The sequence below is a fragment of the Bubalus kerabau genome, chromosome 6, assembly GCF_029407905.1.
Source record: "Bubalus kerabau isolate K-KA32 ecotype Philippines breed swamp buffalo chromosome 6, PCC_UOA_SB_1v2, whole genome shotgun sequence".
Taxonomy (NCBI): domain Eukaryota; kingdom Metazoa; phylum Chordata; class Mammalia; order Artiodactyla; family Bovidae; genus Bubalus; species Bubalus kerabau.
The window spans coordinates 104,005,034-104,026,781 of record NC_073629.1 but is presented as its reverse complement, the minus strand read 5'-3'; the positions used below and the strand labels follow the sequence as shown (position 1 = coordinate 104,026,781).

The window sequence follows — 21,748 nt, the reverse complement described above, 5'->3', positions numbered from 1 at the left end:
ACATAAAATTATGGATATTCTGGGAGCAAGATAGGCAGGAAAGGGTTTATCACATATTGAGGGACAGTCAGCAGGTTTGTCAGAAAGCACATGTCAGAGTGCTGTTGGAGATAAAAGTAGCGAGTTAAAGAAGGTGGCTAATTGGTGGGTGTCTGAAACCAGCCTTCAGTTTGACTCTGATTTGGAAAGTAAAGAGGAGCAAGCTTTTCAGCATGGGTGTGATAGGAGCAAAACATGTCAAAGCAATCAGCATGCCATTAGCTTGAATGGGAGAAGGAGCTGAGGGGCAGAGGTCCTGTTCCTTACCTGGCGGTGCTGGGGAGGCTTCCCTGCTTTTAGGAACCTTCTCTTTGCTCTCTTCCTTTATCAGGGGCAGACAGGCAGGGCGTGGCTTGTTGGTGCTTAGGAACAGCTGGAAGAGAGACTGTGTGGCAGAGGGAGCTCTGGCTGAGAGCTTCAGGCCTTAGAATAAAAGAAAAACTTCCCAGGCCCACCTCTGGAGTCCTTCCTGCTGCTCCTGCCTGATGCCTGGTCTCCCTGAACGGGCGGAGGATGTTCCCAGCTTAGAGACTCCAGTGCTGCCAGTGAGGGACAAAGGGCCCCCAATGCCAAAGGTGGTGAGTCCTCCTCCCTCTCCCCTCTCTGCATTCTTTTCAGTTCTGTGACTTTCTCGGGATCCTCAGGTTCGTTGGAGAAACTATCTCCTTTCTCCATATTCACAAGAACATTTTAGAGGATGAAATGAGCAACAAAAAAGCGGGCAAGTGACAAGGGGACCCAATGGGCTTTGTCAAAAGACTCTCCTTTAGTTATTACTGTCATCGTTGTCAAGTATGACAGCTAACACTTAGCCCTTACTTTTAGCCAGGTCCTGGCTGTGTGCTTTCAGACTGAACATCTGTATATATGCAGGGTCTTCTTAAGCTGCTTGGACTTATCAGGGGAGCTTTGGTTGCATATTTTTTTCTGATTTAGAAGTTTTTGAAATTAAACTGTTTTAAACTTAAGGGTGAATGATTTCCTGTGGGGGAAAATATTTCCAACATGTGTAATAGAAAAAAAAATTGTTATTCTATGAAGAATTATATTGTTTAAAGAAACCATTTAAGAGACAAATGTCCAAATAGAAAAATGGACAAAGTATAAAGACAGGTAACTGACAAAGTTCAAATGACAAAGGAATAATCAAAGAAGTACAAATTAAAATGACACATCATTATTTTTAATAAGACACCATTTTCTTACTCATTAAAATGACAAAGAATAAAAAAAATAAAACCCAGTGATGGCAAGATTGTGGAAAAACAATTTCATACACTTTGGTAAATTGATATGACCTCTCTGGAGGGCAATTTGGCAGTGCAAATTAAAAGTCTCATCATTTTAAAGATGGGAAACTCAAGGCCTAAGAGTTTGTGATTTCCTTAAAGTTACAAAATCACATAGTTAGAGGCCAAACTAAGACTAGGACTAAGCTTTACAACCCGACCTTTAATCCACAGTCAGTTGTAGCAAAGCTTATAATAGCAATACACTGGGGAAAACCTGAATATTCTATAATATTATTTTTAAAATTATTATATTATTTTTAAAATTCTTGCAGATACATGATGGAATACTGAAATTATTAAAAGAATATTTGATGGCAGGGAAAACTACATAATGTAGTTCTTGGTAAAAATGCTGGGTATGAAAACAGCATATACAGTATGTGCTGTGCTGAGTCGCTCAGTCGTGTCTGACTCTTGACAATCCCATGGACTACAGCCCACCAGGCTCCTCTGTCCATGGAATTCTCCAGGCAGCAATACTGGAATGGGTTGCCATTTCCTCCTCCAGAGGATATAGTCCTACTTTAAAAGTTATACACTTACACAGAAAAAATATTTAAAGAACTATATTATCTTTAGGTAAAGGAATTACAGATCATTTCACACGTTTTGGTCATTTTTTTCCCTTGTAATTTCCCGATTTTCTAAAATAACTAGGATAGAGAAAGTAATAAATTTTATTTGATAAAAAATGTAAAAGAGCTAAAATATCATGGGGCTATGCTAGAGGTGAGCTGGAGCTGGCTGACCATGGGTGCCTGTCAGGGCAGGGACCACCTATTTCTAGAAGGCCGTGTGAAGGGTTCCCAGAGCCTGAGTGAATTTGAGGCCAAAGGCAAGGGAACTATAGATGGTCAAAAAGCACATGAAAAGATGTTCAACATCAGTAATTGTTAGAGAAATGCAAATCAAAACTACAGTGAGGCTTCACCTCACACTGGTCAGAATGGCCACTGTCCAAAATTTTTTCTACGAACAATACATGCTGGAAAAGATGTGGAGGGAAAGGAACCCTCTTACACTGCTGGTGGGTAAATTGATAAAGCCTCCTGGAGAACTGTAAGGAGGTTCCTTAAAAAACCAAAAATAGAACTACCATATGACCCAGCAATCCCAATCCTGGGCATATACATGAAGGAAACCATAATTCAAAAGGATACATACACCCCAGTGTTCACTGCAGGAGTATTTACAGTAGCCAGGATATGGAAGCAACTTAAATATCCATCAACAAAGAAATGGATACAGATGTACATATACACACTGGACTATTACTCAGTCATTAAAAAGAATGAAATAATGCCATTTGCAGCAACATGGATGGACCTGGAGATTGTCATGCTGAGTGAAGTAAGTCAGACAGAGAAAGACAAATATCATATGATATTGCTTACATGTAGAATCTTTAAAAAATGGGGAGGGTACAAATAAATTTATTTACAAAATAGAAATAGAGTCACAGATGTAGAAAACAAACTTACAGTTACCAGAGAGTAAGGATGGGGGAGAGGTACATTGGAACTGATATATACACACTGTGCCTGTATGCTCATTCACTTCAGTCATGGCCAACTCTTTGTGACCTCATGGACTATAGCCCACCAGCCTCCTCTGTCCATGGGATTCTCTAGGCAAGGACACTGGTGTAGGTTACCATTTCCTTCTCCAGGAGATCTTCCCAACCCAGGGATCAAACCTGGGTCTCCTGCATTGCAGGTAGGTTCTTGACCGTCTAAGCCATCATGAAGCCCATATACATACTACAGTATATAAAATAGACAACTAATAAGGACCTATAGTATAACATGGGGAACTCTACTCGATATTCTATAATGGCCTATAGGGGAAAAGAATCTTAAAAAGAGTGGATGTATGTATATGTGTACCTGATTCACTTAGCTGTATACCTGAAAATAACACAACATTATAAATCAACTGTACTCTAATAAAATTTTTTTTAAAGACTAGGGGAGATAGTAAAAAGAGAGGACTTTAAGTTCCTTAAAGTAGGATGGATACAAGAAAAAATTAAAATCACATGAATAGCAATGGAAAAATACTCTTTTACATATAGCAATTTTTGGACCTGGTGTCCTACAGGTGACTTACAGCAAAGGTAAATCTAGACAGCTGATGATGGCAAACTCTTCCTCACCATCTGTTTACCCTTTTATTTTTTCAGTCTTTTTCTTCTACCTTGTCTCCCCTCTACCATCTTCTAGTTTCCAGTTCCCATCTGGCTTGGAAACTTCCATTGAATAACATGGTTTTCCTTTACCATTGCTCTGCCCACTGAAGGCTCTCTCAAAAAGAGAATTTGAATAATGCCCCTCTTAACTCAGTAATTTTGTTATCTGAAGTATCAACTTTCCAAATTAGGATATTTCTAATGGAGAACTGGGGTCGCAGGGAGTCGGACATGACTGAGCAACTGAACTGAACTGAATGGAGAACTGAAAGTTAGACATCCTTGATATGTTGTTTTTCCTTTTAGGAAGCAAGATTATAGCATAATGGAGCTGGGGAAAGGGATTTAAAGCTTCATCTAGTCAAAATTCTTTAATTAAATACATTTCCTTTGTGCTAAATTTAGTTTCATGTTACACATTTGTTCATCAATATATTATACTTTATTAATAAGTTGGGAAATAGAGATGAGAAAAAATTGCCCATATTTCCAACACCTTAATGATTAATGACTACTCATATTTTATAGGCCTTTCTTTTTTTGCTTTTGACACATCATTATCTTACATTTGAAGCGTAGGCTTGATGAACTGTAATTAACTTAGTCATTTCCTTATTGATGTACTTATAGATGGTCCCGTTTTTCACTATTATACAAATACTACTGACATCACGTAAACTTCTGTATTTCAGATTCTTTCCTTAGGGTAGATTTCCAGAATATTTCTTACTGGATCAAAAGCCAAATACATTTCCTTATCTCTTGTTACTTCCCAATTGACAGCGTACTCAGCAAATGTAAGTGAATCTCCCAATTTAAGACGAAAAATCAGGGCCTAAGAGTTTAAGTGACTTGCTCCAAAGTCACACAGATAGAGAGCCCAAGCCAAGACTGAAAGCAAGCATCTGGCTCTAGTCCTCAATTCACTAGGGACATAAGCCTTTCTTTTATCTCTTGGTTTTATTTAACCTTAGATGTTTGGGAATGTTGTCAAGTAGCTTACTCTCTGCTCTCCTCATATGAGATTATGAGGAATAAAATCACACCTTCAATAAAAATGCTCAAGTCTCATGTCACGTGAGTCACATTCTACCCAATGACAGCAAAATACACATGAAACATTTACCAAAATAGACCATATGCTAGCCCATAAAATAAGTAAACACATTTCAAAGGGTTGAAGCCACACAAAGTATGTTTTCCGGCCCCAACAGGATTAAACTAGAAATCAATAAGAGAGGTGTGTCTTCCTGACTGGTCTCCATGGTTCCCGCCTGAGAACTGCTGATAGCAATATGTCTTCAGGAAATGCCGAAACTGGGCACCGTGCCCCTCAGTTCAAAGCAATAGTTGTTGTGCCAGATGGTCAGTTCAAAGATATCAGCCTATCTGACTATAGAGAAAAATATGCTGTGTTCTTCTTTTACCCTCTTGACTTCACCTTTGTGTACCCCATGGAGATCATTGCTTTCAGTGATACGGCAGAAGAACTGAAGAAACTCAATTGCCAGTCTTTCTTGGTGGTGCAGTGGTTAAGAGTCTGCCTGCCAAAGAAGGGGACGCGGGTTCGATCCCTGGTCTGGGAAGATTCCATGTGCTGCAGGGAAACAAAGTCCATATGCTACAACTACTGGGCTCACATGCCACAGCTATCGAAGCCTGTGCACCCCAGAGCCTGCGCTCCTCAACAAGAGAAGCGTCTGTAACGAGAAGCCTGGGGACCACAACAGAAAACAGGCCCTTCTCGCTGCAACTAGCAAAAGCCCTCGAGAAGCAATGAAGACCCAGTGCAGCCTAAAATAAATTAAAAAAGAAAGAAACTCAGCTGCCAAGTGATGGATGTCTCTGTGGATTTTCTCTTCTTGTCATCCGGTGTGGATTAACGCACCCAGGAAACAAGGAGGACTGGGGCCCGTGAACATTCCCTTGATATCAGACCCCAAGGGCACCATTGCTCAGGACTATGGGGTCTTAAAGGCTGATGAAGGCATCTCATTCAGACTCTTTACTACTGACGATAAAGGTATCCTTTGAAAGATCACCACCAGCGACCTTCCTGTTGGCCACTCTGTGGATGAGACATTGAGACTAGGTCAGGCCTTTCAGTTTATTGACACATGTGGAAAAGTGTTCCCAGCTGGCTGGAAGCCTGGCAGTAATACCGTCAAGTCTGATGTCCAGAAGAGCAAAGAATATTTCTCCAGGTAAAACTGAGCCCTGGGCCATTTTAGGGCCAGGCTGCAGTAGAGGGCCTTGAGAACAAAACCTCCTTTGTCCTATTGCCATGCTTCAAACCAAGACCTTACACTCATTCTAGATGTGGTATGGGACAGGACAGGCCTTTCCTGCAGGAGCTGGGGAGGCAAGCCTCTCTTCCTCTGGACAGAATGACCTGAGCTGTGTTATGGGGCAGGCCAACTGATGTGTTCAGTAGTAGGGTATATAGTAGTAGGGTTTCACTTCTAATCTTTTGTAGTTTCTATGAAACGTGAGCTAAAGGGAAAAAAGAAACTAATAGAAAGTCATCTCAAAAAATTTCAAATATTTGGAAACTAGATAACACATTTAATTCAAAGAAGAAATTAAAAGGAAATTAGAACATTTTTCCTTTTTTACTTCTTGAAATGAGCACTGTCTTTATTCACAATTTCACAAAGACAGAGACTGAGGCTTAGAAGTTCTGCTTAAACAATGGGTTGGTAAGTGGTGACTCAGGCTCAGAGCCCTAGTGCCTCACTGTCACCCTAACATGCCTCTGTCCACCTAGTTCTTCCATGTATACTGGGTCCACGGATGCCTGAATTTAACCAGAGGTATAGAATGTATTCTGACTGTAACAAAAATGAAAACCACTGCATATCAAGATTTGTTGGATGTCGCTAAAGCAATTCCTAAGGAGAAATTTGTGACTAAATGACTAATGACTATATTAGAAAAGATGAGTAATATAGTCATCTGTATTGTACCAAGTGACAATATTAGGAAAGAAGATCACAGATCATTGACCTAAGCAACAAGGAATGAAGAACAAATTAAATCCGGAGTAAGCAGAAGAAAGGAATTAATAAAGATCTGAGCAAAAACTAATACAATAAGAAACAGAAAAACATTAGAGAAAATAGATGAAACCAAAAGATGATTCGTTGAGATCAATAAAATTGGTGAACCTCTAGTCAGACTGATCAAGAAAAAAGAGACACAAATCACCAATAGCAAGAATGAGAGAGGTGCCTCCTGGACTGTGTGTTCCTTTGCCCAAAGTGAACTCTATTTCTCCTCCTTTTTCTCCTTTTCTTCCTGGTCATCCTCCTACTGCTTCTTTTAATAGATTTATTTCCTGATAATCACAGTTATACACATTCAAGGTAGATAATTTAGAAAATACACAGAGAAAACCGTAAAGATCATCTTTGGTCTCCTCTCCCACTCTTAGAAATAACCACTGCTTAATGTCTACATTCTTGCCTTTTCTCTAAGCATCTTCTCCCTAAATTGTATCAGACGATGCATAATTTTTGTAAAAATATTTATTTATTGGGCTGCATCGGGTTTTAGTTGTGGTCCACGGACTCTCTAGTTGTGGTGCGTAGGCTCAGTTGCTCAGCTGCGGTTGGGTTCTTAATTCCCTGGCCAGGAATAGAACCTGTGTCCCCGGCATTGCAAGGTGGACTCTTAACCACTGGACTACCAGGGAAGTCCCTATGCATAGTTGTTATATGCATGCATCACAATTTTAAAGCAAAAACTAACAATAGAACCCTAAACCAGTATGCTGTTTGCCATGAGATAAACCGAACTGGAAATGTGTTCAAATCTTGAGTCCATCTTCAGTTTCACAACCTTACTTTGACCGTCCTACCCACTCCAAGCTCCATTTTGCCATTTTCCAAGACCTGCAGGGACCCAGCCTTGTGACTTTTTGGAAAAGATTTGAAATCTTGAAGAGAATGTAAGAGATAGATTCTCTCTTCTTTGAGGGTTTGCATTTGAACTTCAACCCCAGGGGTGGCATGAAAGATTTGTTTCCTGACCAAGGAATTTCTTGATGGCAGACATGAAACTGAGAGACACTTGCTCCTTGGAAGGAAAGCTATGACAAACCTAGACAGTGTATTAAAAAGCAGAGACTTCACTTTGCCGGCAAAGGTCCATGTAGTCAAAGCTATGGTTTTTTCAGTAGTTATGTACAGATGTGAGAGTTGGACCATAAAGAAGGCTGAGCACTGAAGAGCTGATGCTTTCAAACTGAGGTGCTGGAGAAGACTCTTGAGACTCCCTTGGACAGCAAAGAGATCAAACCAGTCCATCATAAAGGAAATCAACCCTGAATATTCACTGGAAGGGCTGATGCTGAAGCTAAAGCTCCAATATTTTGGCCACCTGATGCAAAGAGCTAACTCATTGGAAAAGACCCTGATGCTGAGAAAGACTGGGGGCAGGAGGAGAAGGGGGAGACAGAGGATGAGATGGTTGAATGGTATCACCGACTCAATGGACGTGAGTTTGAGCAAACTCTGGGAGATAGTGAAGGACAGGGGAGCCAGGAGTGCTGTAGTCCATGGGGTCGCAAAGAGTTGGACATGACTTAGCGACTGAAAAACAACAACAAGGAATTTCAGACAATAGCAAGTGCAGATGGTGACCCACACCTCCCAGGGATGTTGGTCTCTTTCAGTTTAGTAATAATAACAACGGGTATTGGTGACAGGTGCTCTATGTGCATCATTTCCTTGAACCCTCACATTGGCAAGTGAAGAAGGTCCCCCTTTGTATGTTAAGAACTTCCCTGGCAGTCCAGAGGTTAAGACTCAGGGCTTACATTGCAGGGGGCATGGGTTTGATTCCTGGTTAGGGAACAAAGAAATTCCCCATGGCAGCACAGCACTATCAAAAAAAAAAAAAAAAAAAAAGACAACTTTCCCAGGGACACAGAACTAGTGCATGGGTGGAGCTATGCCTTGAGCCCAGGTCTTTCTAACTCCAGATGCTGAAATTGTAGAATTAGTGCCTTCATGATGAAATGAAGGGACCTCACTGCCTTGGTTTCTTGTTTTCCAACAGTCAGACTTGAAAAGGTGTCAGGGAAGTGCTTCAGGCTACATCATGGGCCCATGATTGGCTTGCAACAGGCACTTTCCAAGCCTGACCTGGGACACTAAATGCAAAAAACGCTCAGTCCTTACCATGTTTATCTGGCTAGTTCTGGGTACAAGTTCTCATTCTTCCAGACTCCTCCCTGTGCTCTCTAACTCATACTTGGTGTCTCACCCTCCTGTCCCCACTAAAGGCATTCATAGACTTAACCACGGTGCCAGCCTCTGTGTTGCCAGCCTCCTTCAGTCTTCATAATAATCTTGCCAGGAGGCACAGTAAGTATACCCATTTCAAAGATGGAGAAACTGAGTCCCAGAGACTCAGCTTACACGGAGCTAAGCAGCAGAACTGGGATTAGACACCTGGTTTCTGTGACACCAGAGCATACTCTATGCAACCTCCGTCTCCGCCTCATCTGCTGGGTGGTACCCTTTCTCACATCAAGCTCACTGACTCCTTTTGATGTCTCCCTGTGTCTGTCCTCCTAGTTTGGATGAAGATGCCAAGTTGCTCAGGCTCCTGGCTCTCCAGATGCTTCATCACATTGGTCTTCCTCCAGCTGCCTTTGCACATGTCAGGTAAGAGTTTCTGAACCTCTTTCCCTGCCTGGGACATTGGGCAAAGGTGTCCAACAGAGTCAGGGACAGCACTCTGGAGAATGTGTACTGCACCATCTCAGCATGGCCCTCGGCCAAGAGAAGACCGTAGCCATGGTCATAGGAGATAAATGCAGGGTAGGAAAAAAGCCTGAAGTCCCTGGTGGTTCCAGAGAAAACTCCTATGCTAGTTGAAACTTAAGAAAGCAATTTTGGGGTTTTTAAAATTCTGTCAATAACAAATGTTTATTGTGGACAATTTGAAAAAATACAGAAATTTTAAAGAAAACCCTAAATGACCTGCTGCTGCTGCTGCTAAGTCGCTTCAGTTGTGTCTGACTCTGTGCGACCCCATAGACGGCAGCCCACTAGGCTCCTCTGTCCGTGGGATTCTCCAGGCAAGAACACTGGAGTGGGTTGCCATTTCCTTCTCCAATGCATGAAAGTGAAAAGTGAAAGTGAAGTTGCTCAGTCATGTCTGACTCTTAGTGACCCCATAGACTGCAGCCTACCAGGCTCCTCCGCCCATGGGATTATCCAGGCAAGAGTACTGGAGTGGGTTGCCATTGCCTTCTCCGCTAAATGACCTAGAACCTCATAAATTGGAAAGAACAACTGCAACATTTGGGGGCATTTCTTTTTTTTTAACCATTAAAAAAACTGAAATATAGTTAATTTACAATGTTGTGTTAGTTTTAGATGTATAGCAAAGTGATTCAGTTTTATATAGATCTATATATATAGACATATATATGTCTATACACTATATATATATATACATTATATATGTCTATACATATATATATAGTGGAGGGATTTCTTTGAAGACTTTCTTGTATGTCTGTATCTCTGTGTGTTTATGTGTTTACGTGTATGTATTCTTCTGCTCAGGTTTATTTTTCCCTCCATTTACAATGCCATGAACATTGTTCACCCATGTCCTTAAGTCATTCTTTGCAGCATGGTTTTTAAGGGCTGCATAGTATTTCATTGTGTGGTTATAGCATAACACAATTATTCAGATCTCCATTTCTAGACATCTGAAGGTTTCCATTTTTTCCTTATATTATAATAAATGGTGCAATGCACATCTTAGCACATATTTTGGGAAGTGATTCTGATTGTTTGCTTAGAATGTGTTTCTGGAAGTAGAATTAATGGGTCAAAAGGGTATGACTCTTTTAAAGACTCTTGAAACATGGAGCCCTGTGGCAGAGCAGAGTGGTTTTAGAGCCAAGTAAGACTGTGGTCTTGGGTCCCAGATGGGGAGGAGTCATGGACCTCTGCCAATCTCTTTTGTCTTTTCTCTCTCTCCCCCGCTTCTCTTACTACTGTCACTGTCTCTCACTAAGAGCTAAGTGCCTGATCTCATTAAATCTCCCAAGAACCCAATGCAATAGAGTTGGCAGGCCAGGCTTGGTGAGCCTCAGTCTCTGGCCTGGGGTCACTCAGTGCTGAGCGAAAGACTCGCATCCAGCTTATGCTCTTCGCCGCTTGTCAAAGAGCCTCTTCTGCTGTTATTTCCTTCTCCACTTTGTCTCTCCTTTCTCCTTTCTCTCTGCCTAGACATTCGGCTTGCTGCTGTAGCTCTATAGAAATTGGTTTGCCGTGGCCAATAGGGCTCAGGGCAAAGGGTTTACTGACTGCTGTTCTATCCTGGAGTGAGGATTTGAAGAGGAAGCAGGTGGGTGCTCACAAGATGATAAGGGGATTCCTGAGGGCGCACCTCCAGTTCTCCAAAGTCTCTGGGTAGTTTTTCCATATAGGGTAGGGTGAGATTGTGGTTTAGGTGCTGAGTTTTTTTTTTTTTTGTCTTGTCTAACACCTTTTATTCTTTTTAAATTAAATTTATTTGACCATGCTGCACAACATGTGGGATCTTAGCTCCCAAATAAGGAATTGAACCCATGCCCCCTGCATTGGAAACAAAGAGTCTTATCCACTGGACCACCAGGGAAGTCCCTAGATGCTGAGTTTTTTTTTTTAATTTACTTTATTATTGGCTGTGCTGGGTCTTCCTTGCTGCCCATCAGCTTTCTGTAGTTGTGGTGAGCAGAGGCTGCTCTCTAGTTTTAGTGCTCGGGCTTTTCATTGTGGCAGCTTCTGTTGTTGCAAAGCACAGGCTGTAGAGTGCCCAGGCTTCAGTAGTTCCTGAGTATTGGCTCAGTAGTTGTGATGCACGGGCTTAGTTGTCCTATGGCCTGTGGAATCTTCCTGGAACAGGGATCGAACCTGGGTCCTCTGCATTGGCAGGAGGATTCTTAAACACTGGACCACCAGGGAAGTCCAAATTGCTGAGTTTGACTCATTGTCTTCAGGCAGGGTCATTGAAACCAATCCTGAGAGATAAACATCTCACTTTAAAGTCATCCCTTGATCATCTGGGCTTTGAGTTGCTGAGAGAAGCAGAGCCCCTCACCATCTTGGCTTAAGGCATCTCTTGAGGTGACAAAGGCTGTTGGGATGTGCCTGAGACACCTGCCATTCAAAGTGGGGCCCTTGGCATGGAAGAAGCGCTGAGTGGGTGGTCACAGGTGGTTTCTGTTTCAGCCGAATCTCCAGGGAGCTTCTCGCCATCAGCTGTGGCTCTTACTGTGATCCTACCTGTTCTGGGGATTTTCATCATGGTGGGCATTTACATCATCTGGAAGCAAAGAAAGTCAAAAGGTAACTGAGTGGTAAGGGAGCCCAGACTGGCAGGAAATAGTACTGCAGACTCTCTAGGGAAAGGCTGGGAGGATGCCGACACAGATTCAACAGTTATCCGTAGGTTGTCTGGGAGAAAACTGGTAAAGCCGTGCTCTCGGAGTCCACATTGCAGAGCGGATCAATAGGAAGCTCCTGGGCAGGGCTGTGAATTCTCATCTTTAGAGAAATTAGCACATAACACATCATGCCAATCTTCTAATTAATTAAGAACTCCAGTTGTATCCATTGGATGAAACCCTTAATAGGGTTGCATTTCATGGCTCTCAGGGTTGCAAAGGACTTTGAAAAATCACATAATCCAACACTCCTTTCTGCATCTGATGGTTTGAAGACCCTCTGATCCTTTCTAATGGTCAGACACTCATAGTGACAGGGAGCAAAATTCTGCTCAGGCCACCTGTGGAAAGCTCTGCTCGTTAGAAAAGCTGCTGCCGCTGCTGCTAAGTCACATCAGTCGTGTCCGACTCTGTGTGACCCCATAGATGGCAGCCCACCAGGCTCCTCTGTCCCTGGGATTCTCCAGGCAAGAACACTGGAGTGGGTGTTAGAAAAGGGCCTTCCTTAAAAAAAAGGAAAAGACCCTTCCTTAAACTGACATCTCTCTCTCTCCCTTCCAGAGAGGCTTCTCTATGAACATGCGATGGAGGTAGGTAAGTGTCCTGGGCTGGGTGGAGATGTTTCTCCGTTTGTTCATTTTTGTGTCCCCAGGACCCACTAATCTAAATTCTGGACCTGCAGATCCCAGCATCTGCTGTCCTTGGTGGTGACAGCGGCGGGGTGGGGGATCAGCACCTATCATTTCCACTTTCTGATGACTCTTTCTTGTAATCTCTTGCCTTCCAATGTGTTTGGTGATTTTGTCTGTGAACTCATGGCTTGATCTGATTCTGGGAAAGTCGTGTAGGTCTAAGACAAGGGGACATGTTTATTCATTCAACAAATAATTGATAATTCTCTACTAAGTGGTTCAGACTATACCAGATGCTTGTGACACGACGGTGAGTGAAAGTGGACACAGTCTTTGCCTTCTTGGAAGCTTTGATCCAGTCGGGGAGGTACACATGAATTTAATAGTGAGACAGATGCCACAGATGGAAGTTCTGAAGGCTGGAGAGACGGTGACTGGGTGAAACTAACTAGACTTCAGGGATAGAAGAGGACTTTCCAAAGGAAATGATGTTTGGCCTGGAGGATGGACTGACATGGGGGAAGGGAGCACAGAAAGCCACCCACAGCAGAAGAGCTTGAGAAAGAGACATGGTGCCTGAGTGAGGGGAAGGTGGCAGCAGATGATGCTGCAGAGTGAGCCAGGGACCAGCATGTGAGGCCCTGGGGATCCCATGAAGGTCTTCATCTTTCTCCTTGGAGCAGTGGTGAAGCTGTGAGTGGGATATCCCGACCAGAACTATGCTTCCAGAACGCTCTCTCTGGCTGCTGTGTTGAGAGGAGACCAGAGGGAGGAGACAGAATGTGAGGGCAATTTGGGCCATGCTTTCTGGCATCCTGATGGGAGGTGATGAGGGCCTGGATCAGGGAGGAGGAGGTGGAGGTAGAGGAGGATATGTTCAAGAGCCCTAAACTCAGTTAGAAGCAGGGATCCTCAAGAAAATGGCATAGAATCTCATTTCCTTTTACTTTCCTTCCTCTAGAAAATCTTCTCTCAGACCATGCAAAAGAAAAAGGTAATTATATGTATAGCATAAGGGGCAGGGAACAGATAGCATATTTTTTCTCCTTCTACATAAATGCTGACAGGCGCATGTTAAACGTACAATATACATGTGTGTATGTGCATACACACACACACACTCCCCACACATATCTCCTCTGTTCGTATTATTGGACTTTGCTTTCCAGTATCAAGGGCTGGTAGCTATGGTTGAGGGGACGCCTGTGATCAGAGTTCATTGGTCCATTCATTGGCTTTTCTACCAATCACCTACAAAGAAGATCTATATACTATGTAAAAATATATTAAAATGGTATTATGGGGGACTTCCCTCATGGTCCAGTGGTTAAGAATCTGCACTTCCAATGCAGGAGGCACAGATTTGATCCTTGATTGGGGAACTAAGACCCTGAAGGCTGTGTGGTACAGGTCCCAATTTTTTTTTTTTTTTTAAAACAAGGTATTACAGTGTGTATAAGAATCTCAAGGATCCATACAAACTTTGCATCGACAGAGGTGGTGCGATACAGTGGGAGGATCATAGGTGCTGGAGTCAGCAGCAGCTGGTTCAGATCTGCCACTTACAGGCCTGGGTTAAGTCACTTTACTACTCTGAGGTTTGGTTTCCTCATCTGTAAAATTGTGATAATAAATCCTCTCACCTGATTGTTTTCAGTATTATCAAAGACAACTTAAAAAAAAAAAAAACCCTCCTGTTACAATTCCTGAAACCTTTCTCTTATTACCATTTTGTCTTCATTAATTAAATGCTTGCTCTGGGCCACTGAGGGTAAAAGATAGAACCCTGGATTCAAAAAGCAGGTGGGACTCTGCCCTTTGAAAGTCTGTCTGGGAGGACAAATCATTGTCTTCTAGCTCAGAAATGGCTCCACATGCAATGATTTCGGCATCTCCTCCCTTCCCCCCTCTCATCTCCTCCGGGCTGGTTAAAGTGTGGGATGCAGCCTCAAGGATGCAATGACCATGCAATGACCATCCTGTCCTAGAAGGGAAGGGACAGTGTGGGGTAGTATGAAAGCCTCCAGCTAGGAGTCAGACAGACTTGCGTGTGAATCCTGCCTCCTTGGCCACTTACTAGCTGGATAATCTGGACAAATTTCCATGTCCCTCTGAGCCCCAGGCCACCACTCTGTAAAATGGGAATAATCATTATATGCACCTCACATTGTTGAGAGGATTCAGGACCTATGTCATAAGAACAGGACACAATGAATGGAGGCTGTTGGTAGTGAGAATGATAAAATACTCTCTTGTTGGGAGGCTGTATCATATTCAGCTTCACTGCCCCAATGCCCAGCACCTAATGCATGCCTAGCCCTTAGCACAGGGCTGACAGTAAACTCAGATGGATAACTTCAGCTCTGTGGTGGGGCCAGTGCTGAGTGGAAACGTGGATGGGCGACCCTTCCAGAGAAGCTGAAGGTACTCCCCCAAAGCACAGAAGCATATGCACATGTTCCAGACCTCCTGGGGTCACAGTTATTCAGGGAGGGCTACTGTAGAGAATAAAAGAACATGTCAGTAAGTGGACAGTGGGTCTTCAGCTGGTTTTACACCATAGATATTACGGCATGTTCAGTCATGTCTGACTCTGTAACTGCAGGGACTCTGGCCCACCAGGCTCATCTGTCCAAGGAATTCTCCAGGAAAGAATTCTGGAGTGGGTAGCCATTCCCTTCTCCGGGGGATCTTCCTGATCCACGGATCAAACCCAGGTCTCCGGCATTCCAGGCAGATTCTTTACCATCTGAGCCACCAGGGAAGCCCAACAGTTATAAAAGAGCAGCAAGGCATACACTCATGGACACTAGTTAAAAACATATGGAAAAATTCATACAGACAGCGGAAAGGAAACCAGACAGACAAAGGGAAGGGAAGAGGAACCAGAGTCAGGGTAGTCCAGGTCATCTGGAAAGTGGAACGGGCACTAGTGAATTTCCACATCTGCCCTTAGGGAGATGTGACTGGACTGGGGGCTGATGGGATCATCATCATTTTTTCCACCGGGGGTGGGGGAAGGCGGGGGTGGCATGATGAGCCCTCCTGCTCACTTGTGCTTCTTTCTCTGTTTTCTAGGACGACTCCATAAAGCCCTCAGTAAGTTCTGCTTCTCATCTGTGCTCCAAACCTTCTGCAGACATCTTTGTTTTAGGATGAGAGTCCCAGATTCACCTCCTGGGGCAGAAGAGAGGGGGCAAGGGTACTTAAAGCATATGGGTTGGGAACTTTTTGGCTTCATAAAGGCCTCTTTTTTTTTTTTCTCAAATATTCCCTGCTCCTGTTTCCTGCACAATTGTTATCTGGTCTCTAAAAAGGACATGTTTTAGCAAGAAAAGAGGTACCTCCTCCAGGTGAAGTCGTCAGGAAGACACTGCTATCACTCAGGCATGACATTCGGTTAGGTGGAATCCAAGGTAGATGGATCCTCATTCAGCTGAATATATGGAGCAGTGCTTCTCTACCCTTTCATATATGAGAACCTCGTTATAACAACAACTACCCCAAATCCTCAAACACGTGACGTATCTATATGATTTCACACTGAGAAAATATGCATTAGAAAATCTAATGGAAATTCAATACCAGTTTTAAATGAATCTATATTTTATTTTTCTCCCACAACATTGCATACATTTACGTGAGATGTGTTGTACGTTCAGTCTGCAGGTCATTTTGGCTCCCATAGGAACTTGCTGACCCTCTGCATTATCGCTGGGGACCCGGGCTGGGAGTCATTGCTGTTGAAACACTGTCATGGGGGAAGGATCTGCTCTAGGAGTGTGGTTGGGATGGGACTGGAGCATCACAGGCATGTAGAAGCCCTCATTCTGATTTGTCAAATTGTTTTTATTCTCTAGAGAAACTCCGGAGAGACCTGAGTAAGTACCCCTGCTCTTATAACTTCCATAACATCTTCTTTCCTGTTGATTCTGCTTCCAATGAAAACTCATTCTCTGTGTTTCTTCTTTTGTAGAGTTAAAAAGAGCTGCAGCAAACTCAGGTGAGACGCACTTTCCCCATCCAGCCCCCACTCATCCTTCCACCATTCCCCACCCCCACCCTGTATCAGAAAGTCTCCATTTATTTCTCCGTCACTCTAACAATGCCTTTTTTTCTGTCTTTCAGGCTGGAGAAGGGCCCGGCTGCACTTTGGTAAGGTACACCAGTCAGATGGATCCACAGTTGAGAGCCCATGACTCTGTTCCTTTAGGAGGCAGACTGTAATTTTAACAAATTTTAAGTCTAATCTGTTTATCTGTAATTCAAATTTTGACAATCTTTTATTTTGGGAGGATCAAATTTAGATTTAGAAAGTCTCCTTTCTTTTAAAAACACTGATAAGTATTTGGTTTATTCTTCTTAAGGGTATTCTATGATTTTTGAGATTTTTCTTAAGTTCATTGGTTATTTGTATTTTATCTCTGTGACTTGTCTGCTCCTGTCCTATTCTGGCTACTTTTCAATTTGTGGGGACTTCTTGCCGTATTAACCCTTTGTCGTATTTTTCACACAGTATGTTTCTGAGTTTTTCTTTCGCATGTTAATGTCCTCGATGTATTTCTTTTGAAGCATGAGTGTTTTATTTTTCTGTGGTCAAGTCTATTCATCTTTTCCTGTGTAGTCTCTCCTGTGCTTTCAGGTTGAGCAGTCCTCCCTTTCCCACTATTGGACAGCTAGTCAGTGCTCCTGTCTCTTTCTGCGCATCTGCCACATCCTTCTTTCTCTGAAGATCCGTTTCCTTGGTGAGTGGTGATTCTCAGAGAAGAGAGTGAGTTGGGTAGAAGCCCAGCAATGTAGACTACAAAAGTTTTATTTGAAAAGATTTGCACATCTCTTCAATTTTTTTCCTAGATTCACATTTTTTCATTGCTGTTTGAATGACACCTGTTATTTTCACTGCTCTTCTGCCCTTCCTGTGTTTTTCAAGATGCTCATCCCCCTTCCATTCAGAAGGTTTTCATTTAGGCAGGAACAATAGAATCCATGAGTCGGCCCATTGAGAAAACACCGGGTCACCTTTATTGACATTCTGGGAACTCACAAACCCTTTTCACTCTCCCAGTCTGATTCATTCCCACTGCTTGACTGAGTGTGCATTTTGTGGATTTAACTCTCCAAATTGAGCCTGTTTTTTGACTTGGGGAAGGAAGGAGATTCATTGTCACCCTCATAATCCATAATTTTAAGGAAGTTATCTCTCTACATTAACATTTTAAGATGATGATTATAAGCAATAATTTTAGTTAAGAAAATGAGCATCACACACTCATTATCTAGTGCATTAGCTCATCAAATCTGCACAACAACTCTCCAACATTGGTGCTGCTATTATTCCCACTTTACAGATGAAGGTTTAGAGATGAATAACAAGCCCAGAATCACATAACTAGTGTAAGACATAGCTGGGGCTCCAATATGCTATCATGCTACTGGGTCTAACATCAAAACTTGTTTATTTTCATATGTGAGAGTCCTTTGGACCAGCAAAGACAAAGGCAATATTTCTTAAGGATTAAGACAGCTTCACAGACAGATGAAAAACTTTTCCCTCTTTTACTTAATCCACTAGTAGATCTAGAAGACTGGACAACGTATTTTTTTTTAGTTCCAGGACATGTGGGGATGAGGGCACCATGGTTGCAGACCTAGAGATGATTATTCCCTCCACAGCTACTCAGAGGTCGCTGGAGACTTAGCTTCCTAAAACCTCACCTGTCTGTGACTCTCCGCAGTGACTGTGACCCTGGACCCAGACACAGCGCATCCCAAACTCATCCTGTCTGAGGACCGCAAGTGTGTGAAGCTTGGAGACACAAGGCAGCCCGTGCCCGACAATCCCGAGCGATTTGACTTCGTTGTCAGCGTCCTGGGCTCCGAGTACTTCATAGCTGGCTGTCACTACTGGGAAGTGTCTGTGGCAGACAAGACCAAATGGGCCCTGGGGGTGTGCAGTGAGTCAGTGAGCAGGAAGGGGAAGGTCACCGCCTCGCCCGCCAACGGACACTGGCTCCTGCGACAGAATCAAGGGAATGAGTACGAGGCCCTCACATCCCCACAGACCTCCTTCCGCCTGAAAGAGCCCCCGAGGTGCGTGGGGATTTTCCTGGACTATGAAGCAGGAGTCATCTCCTTCTACAACGTGACCAACCAGTCCCACATCTTTACTTTCACCCACAGTTTCTCCGGCCCCCTCCGCCCTTTCTTTGAACCTTGCCTTCATGATGGAGGGAAAAACACGGCACCTCTAATTATCTGTTCTGAACTCCAGAAACCAGGGGAATCAACTGTCCCCAACACAGAAGAAAAAGGCCAGGCTAATGGAGATGTGGCCCTGCAGGTGGACCCTTTCTTGCTCCCTGCTCAGGCATCAGAGCTCATCCCACTCAGAGATATGATCCTGTCCTGGTCCTCTGACCTTGGCCCAGCCCTTCAGGGGCTCAAGGTTCCTTCTTTTTAGGGATGGGCCTCATCACCTGATTCTCAGACTCTCTAGCCCAGTGCCCTGGACTTCAGTCTCCTGGTCCAGTGATTCTGGACCATCTCCTCTCCTTTCACCCAACCCAAACCCCTTTATGGTTTCTCTTGCACCACCTTTCTCCCAGGGCTCAGTATTAGAATTTCTGGGAACTTGAAGTTTCCATTGCCCTGGAAGAATTCTTGAAAACCAAATGAACAATCAGATTAGGTTTAGGTGATGGTGTGGAATGTGTGTCACTGAGATACAGGGACTCTGTACTCAAGGGGCTTCTTAAAAGCCTTCATCCTGCCTCACCCTGCACTCAGGCTTGTAGTTATGGAGTTAGGATGCCCAGTCCTGACTTATCACATCAAGAATTGCTTTTCTCCTTTTCTCAGTTCAGGCCTCTAACCAAACTTTTTTTGGATCACATACTCTTCCTTCTTTCTTCTGGAATATAGAGCAGAGGGCCAGAGGGATTTAAAAAAAGAAAGTCACTGTTTTCTATTTCCTTGATGCTATCTACAACATACTTTGGTGACATGCAGAACTGTGGGTGTGTTAAGTAACTCAGTTGTGTCCGACTCTTTGCGACCCTATAGACTGCAGACTCCTCCATCCATGGGGATTCTCCAGGCAAGAATACTGGAGTGGGTTGCCATGACCTCCTCCAGGAAATCTTCCCAATCCAGAGATGGAACCTAGGTCACCCACATTGCAGGCAGATTCTTTACCATTTGAGCCACCAGAGAATGTTTTCCAAGCTAACTTGGTGATAGCCAGGTATGGGGACTTTAAACGTGGTAGCCGTAATCTTAATTTTGAAAAACCTAAGGATCACCATCACGAAGATAGGAAGCAAGGCTTCATACAGAGTAGCTCAGCTGTGTGTGGCCTTGAAAAAGCAGCTGTGAGGGAGGCCCTGTGTTACATTGATCCTTTTGAATCCCCTCTGAGATTCAGAGAGGAATTTTTTGTTTGCTTTTGTACAGTCCTTAAATAAAAGCTTGGTATTTGGCATGCTCTTATTTTCATTGGGAATGAGAAGTTGTGGGGAAAGGCTTTGGGCTGATAAGCAAAAGGCACATTACAAGACTGCTTTTGAAGAGCCTTGATTCCACCCATGAGAGTTTAACCACAGTTAAAAATAAAGCCACAGTTTTATTTCTGAGTCTGCCTTCTCAGTATTTCATTTATATCCATTTATAAAGTTGTAGTGTATGTGGGCAATTTATATTTCACTCATCCATATTTAGTTTCAACCATAATTTGTGACTATCCCAGTCTTAAAACTGATTCACATTGTTCACACTGGTTGCACCCAAGAAAACTTACCAACAGGAAAGAGAACTGACATTTGTGGTGGCAGAAGTATTACATATGATAACTCATTTAATTCTTACAGTAATTCAGTCAGGGATTTTATAGGGGAAGGAAATAATGCAAGGTGGTAGAACTGGGTTTATAAATCTAGTGTATCTGTCTCTGAAGACAATACTCTTTTTTCTCTTTGCACTGAAATACCTTGAAGATGTGAGAGGATTGTAGAATTTTAGCCTACATATTTGATTCAGTTCAGTTCAGTTCAGTCGCTCAGTCGTGTCCGACTCTTTGCGACCTCATGAATCGCAGTACGCCAGGCCTCCCTGGCCATCACCAACTCCCGGAGTTCACTCAACCTCACATCCATTGAGTCAGTGATGCCATCCAGCTATCTCATCCTCTGTCGTCCCCTTCTCCTCCTGCCTCCAATCCCTCCCAGCATCAGAGTCTTTTCCAATGAGTCAGCTCTTCGCATGAGGTGGCCAAAGTACTGGAGTTTCAGCTTTAGCATCATTCCTTCCAAAGAACACCCAGGGCTGATCTCCTTGAGAATGGACTGGTTGGATCTCCTTGCAGTCCAAGGGACTCTCAAGAGTCTTCTCCAACACCACAGCTCAAAAGCATCAATTCTTTGGCACTCAGCTTTCTTCAGAGTCCAACTCACATCCATACATGACCACTGGAAAAAACCATGGCCTTGACTAGATGGACCTTTGTTGGCAAAGTAATGTCTCTGCTTTTGAATATGCTATCTAGGTTGGTCATAACTCTCCTTCCAAGGAGTAAGCGTCTTTTAATTTCATGGCTGCAGTCACCATCTGCAGTGATTAGATTTTTAAAAAATTAAACCTGAAAGAAAAAAGTCTTAATCCTGGATAGTGGTCTTGTTGTGTTTGAATTGATGAACAAAAGTCAAGTTTAACTAAGTAGCACTCAGAAAAATCCCTGTGCAGGGACTTTGGGAAACTGGAGGTGGTTCCTTGGCCAGGGAATGTTTAGCTTCTTCGACAAATGTATTGGAATTAGTAGGTATTGGATTAGTTAATCTTTCAACTCCCTTTCAGGGGGAGGCATAAATTAGGAGTACGGAATTAACAGATATAAACTAGTATCCATAAAATAGATAAGCAACATGTATTTACTGTAACGCACAGGCAATTACACACAATATCTTGAAATAACCTATCATGGAATATAATCTGTAAACAACAACTACCCCTTATCACTATGCTATACACCGGAAACTAACACATTATTGTAAATCAACTATACTTCATAATAAATAAATAGACTCCTTTCCAGTTCCCAAATCCTTTGACTTTAAAAACCTCCAGTGGGGCGCGGGATTCTGGATTTGGG

At 43.1% G+C, this 21,748-nt stretch overlaps 1 protein-coding gene and 1 pseudogene across 3 annotated transcripts; both read left to right on the top strand.

Annotated features, from left to right (window-relative positions):
- The first annotated feature begins 432 nt into the window (after positions 1-432).
- ERMAP (erythroblast membrane associated protein (Scianna blood group)) lies at positions 433-20,592 on the top strand. Of its 3 annotated transcripts, XM_055586160.1 has the most exons (10): positions 433-617; positions 9,102-9,191; positions 11,760-11,876; positions 12,536-12,568; positions 13,568-13,600; positions 15,685-15,705; positions 16,467-16,487; positions 16,583-16,609; positions 16,735-16,761; positions 18,342-20,592. In XM_055586160.1, exons 2-10 carry the CDS (start codon positions 9,107-9,109, stop codon positions 19,064-19,066), a joined length of 1,089 nt encoding a protein of 362 aa, XP_055442135.1. In that variant the 5' UTR covers positions 433-617; positions 9,102-9,106; the 3' UTR covers positions 19,067-20,592. The 3 variants fall into 3 exon arrangements, with proteins under 3 accessions (XP_055442135.1, XP_055442136.1, XP_055442137.1); XM_055586161.1 differs by lacking the exons at positions 433-617; positions 9,102-9,191 and adding an exon at positions 10,566-10,893; XM_055586162.1 differs by lacking the exons at positions 433-617; positions 9,102-9,191 and adding an exon at positions 11,032-11,654.
- Positions 4,815-5,727, top strand: LOC129655584 (peroxiredoxin-1-like; annotated as a pseudogene).
- Positions 20,593-21,748: the final 1,156 nt, after the last annotated feature.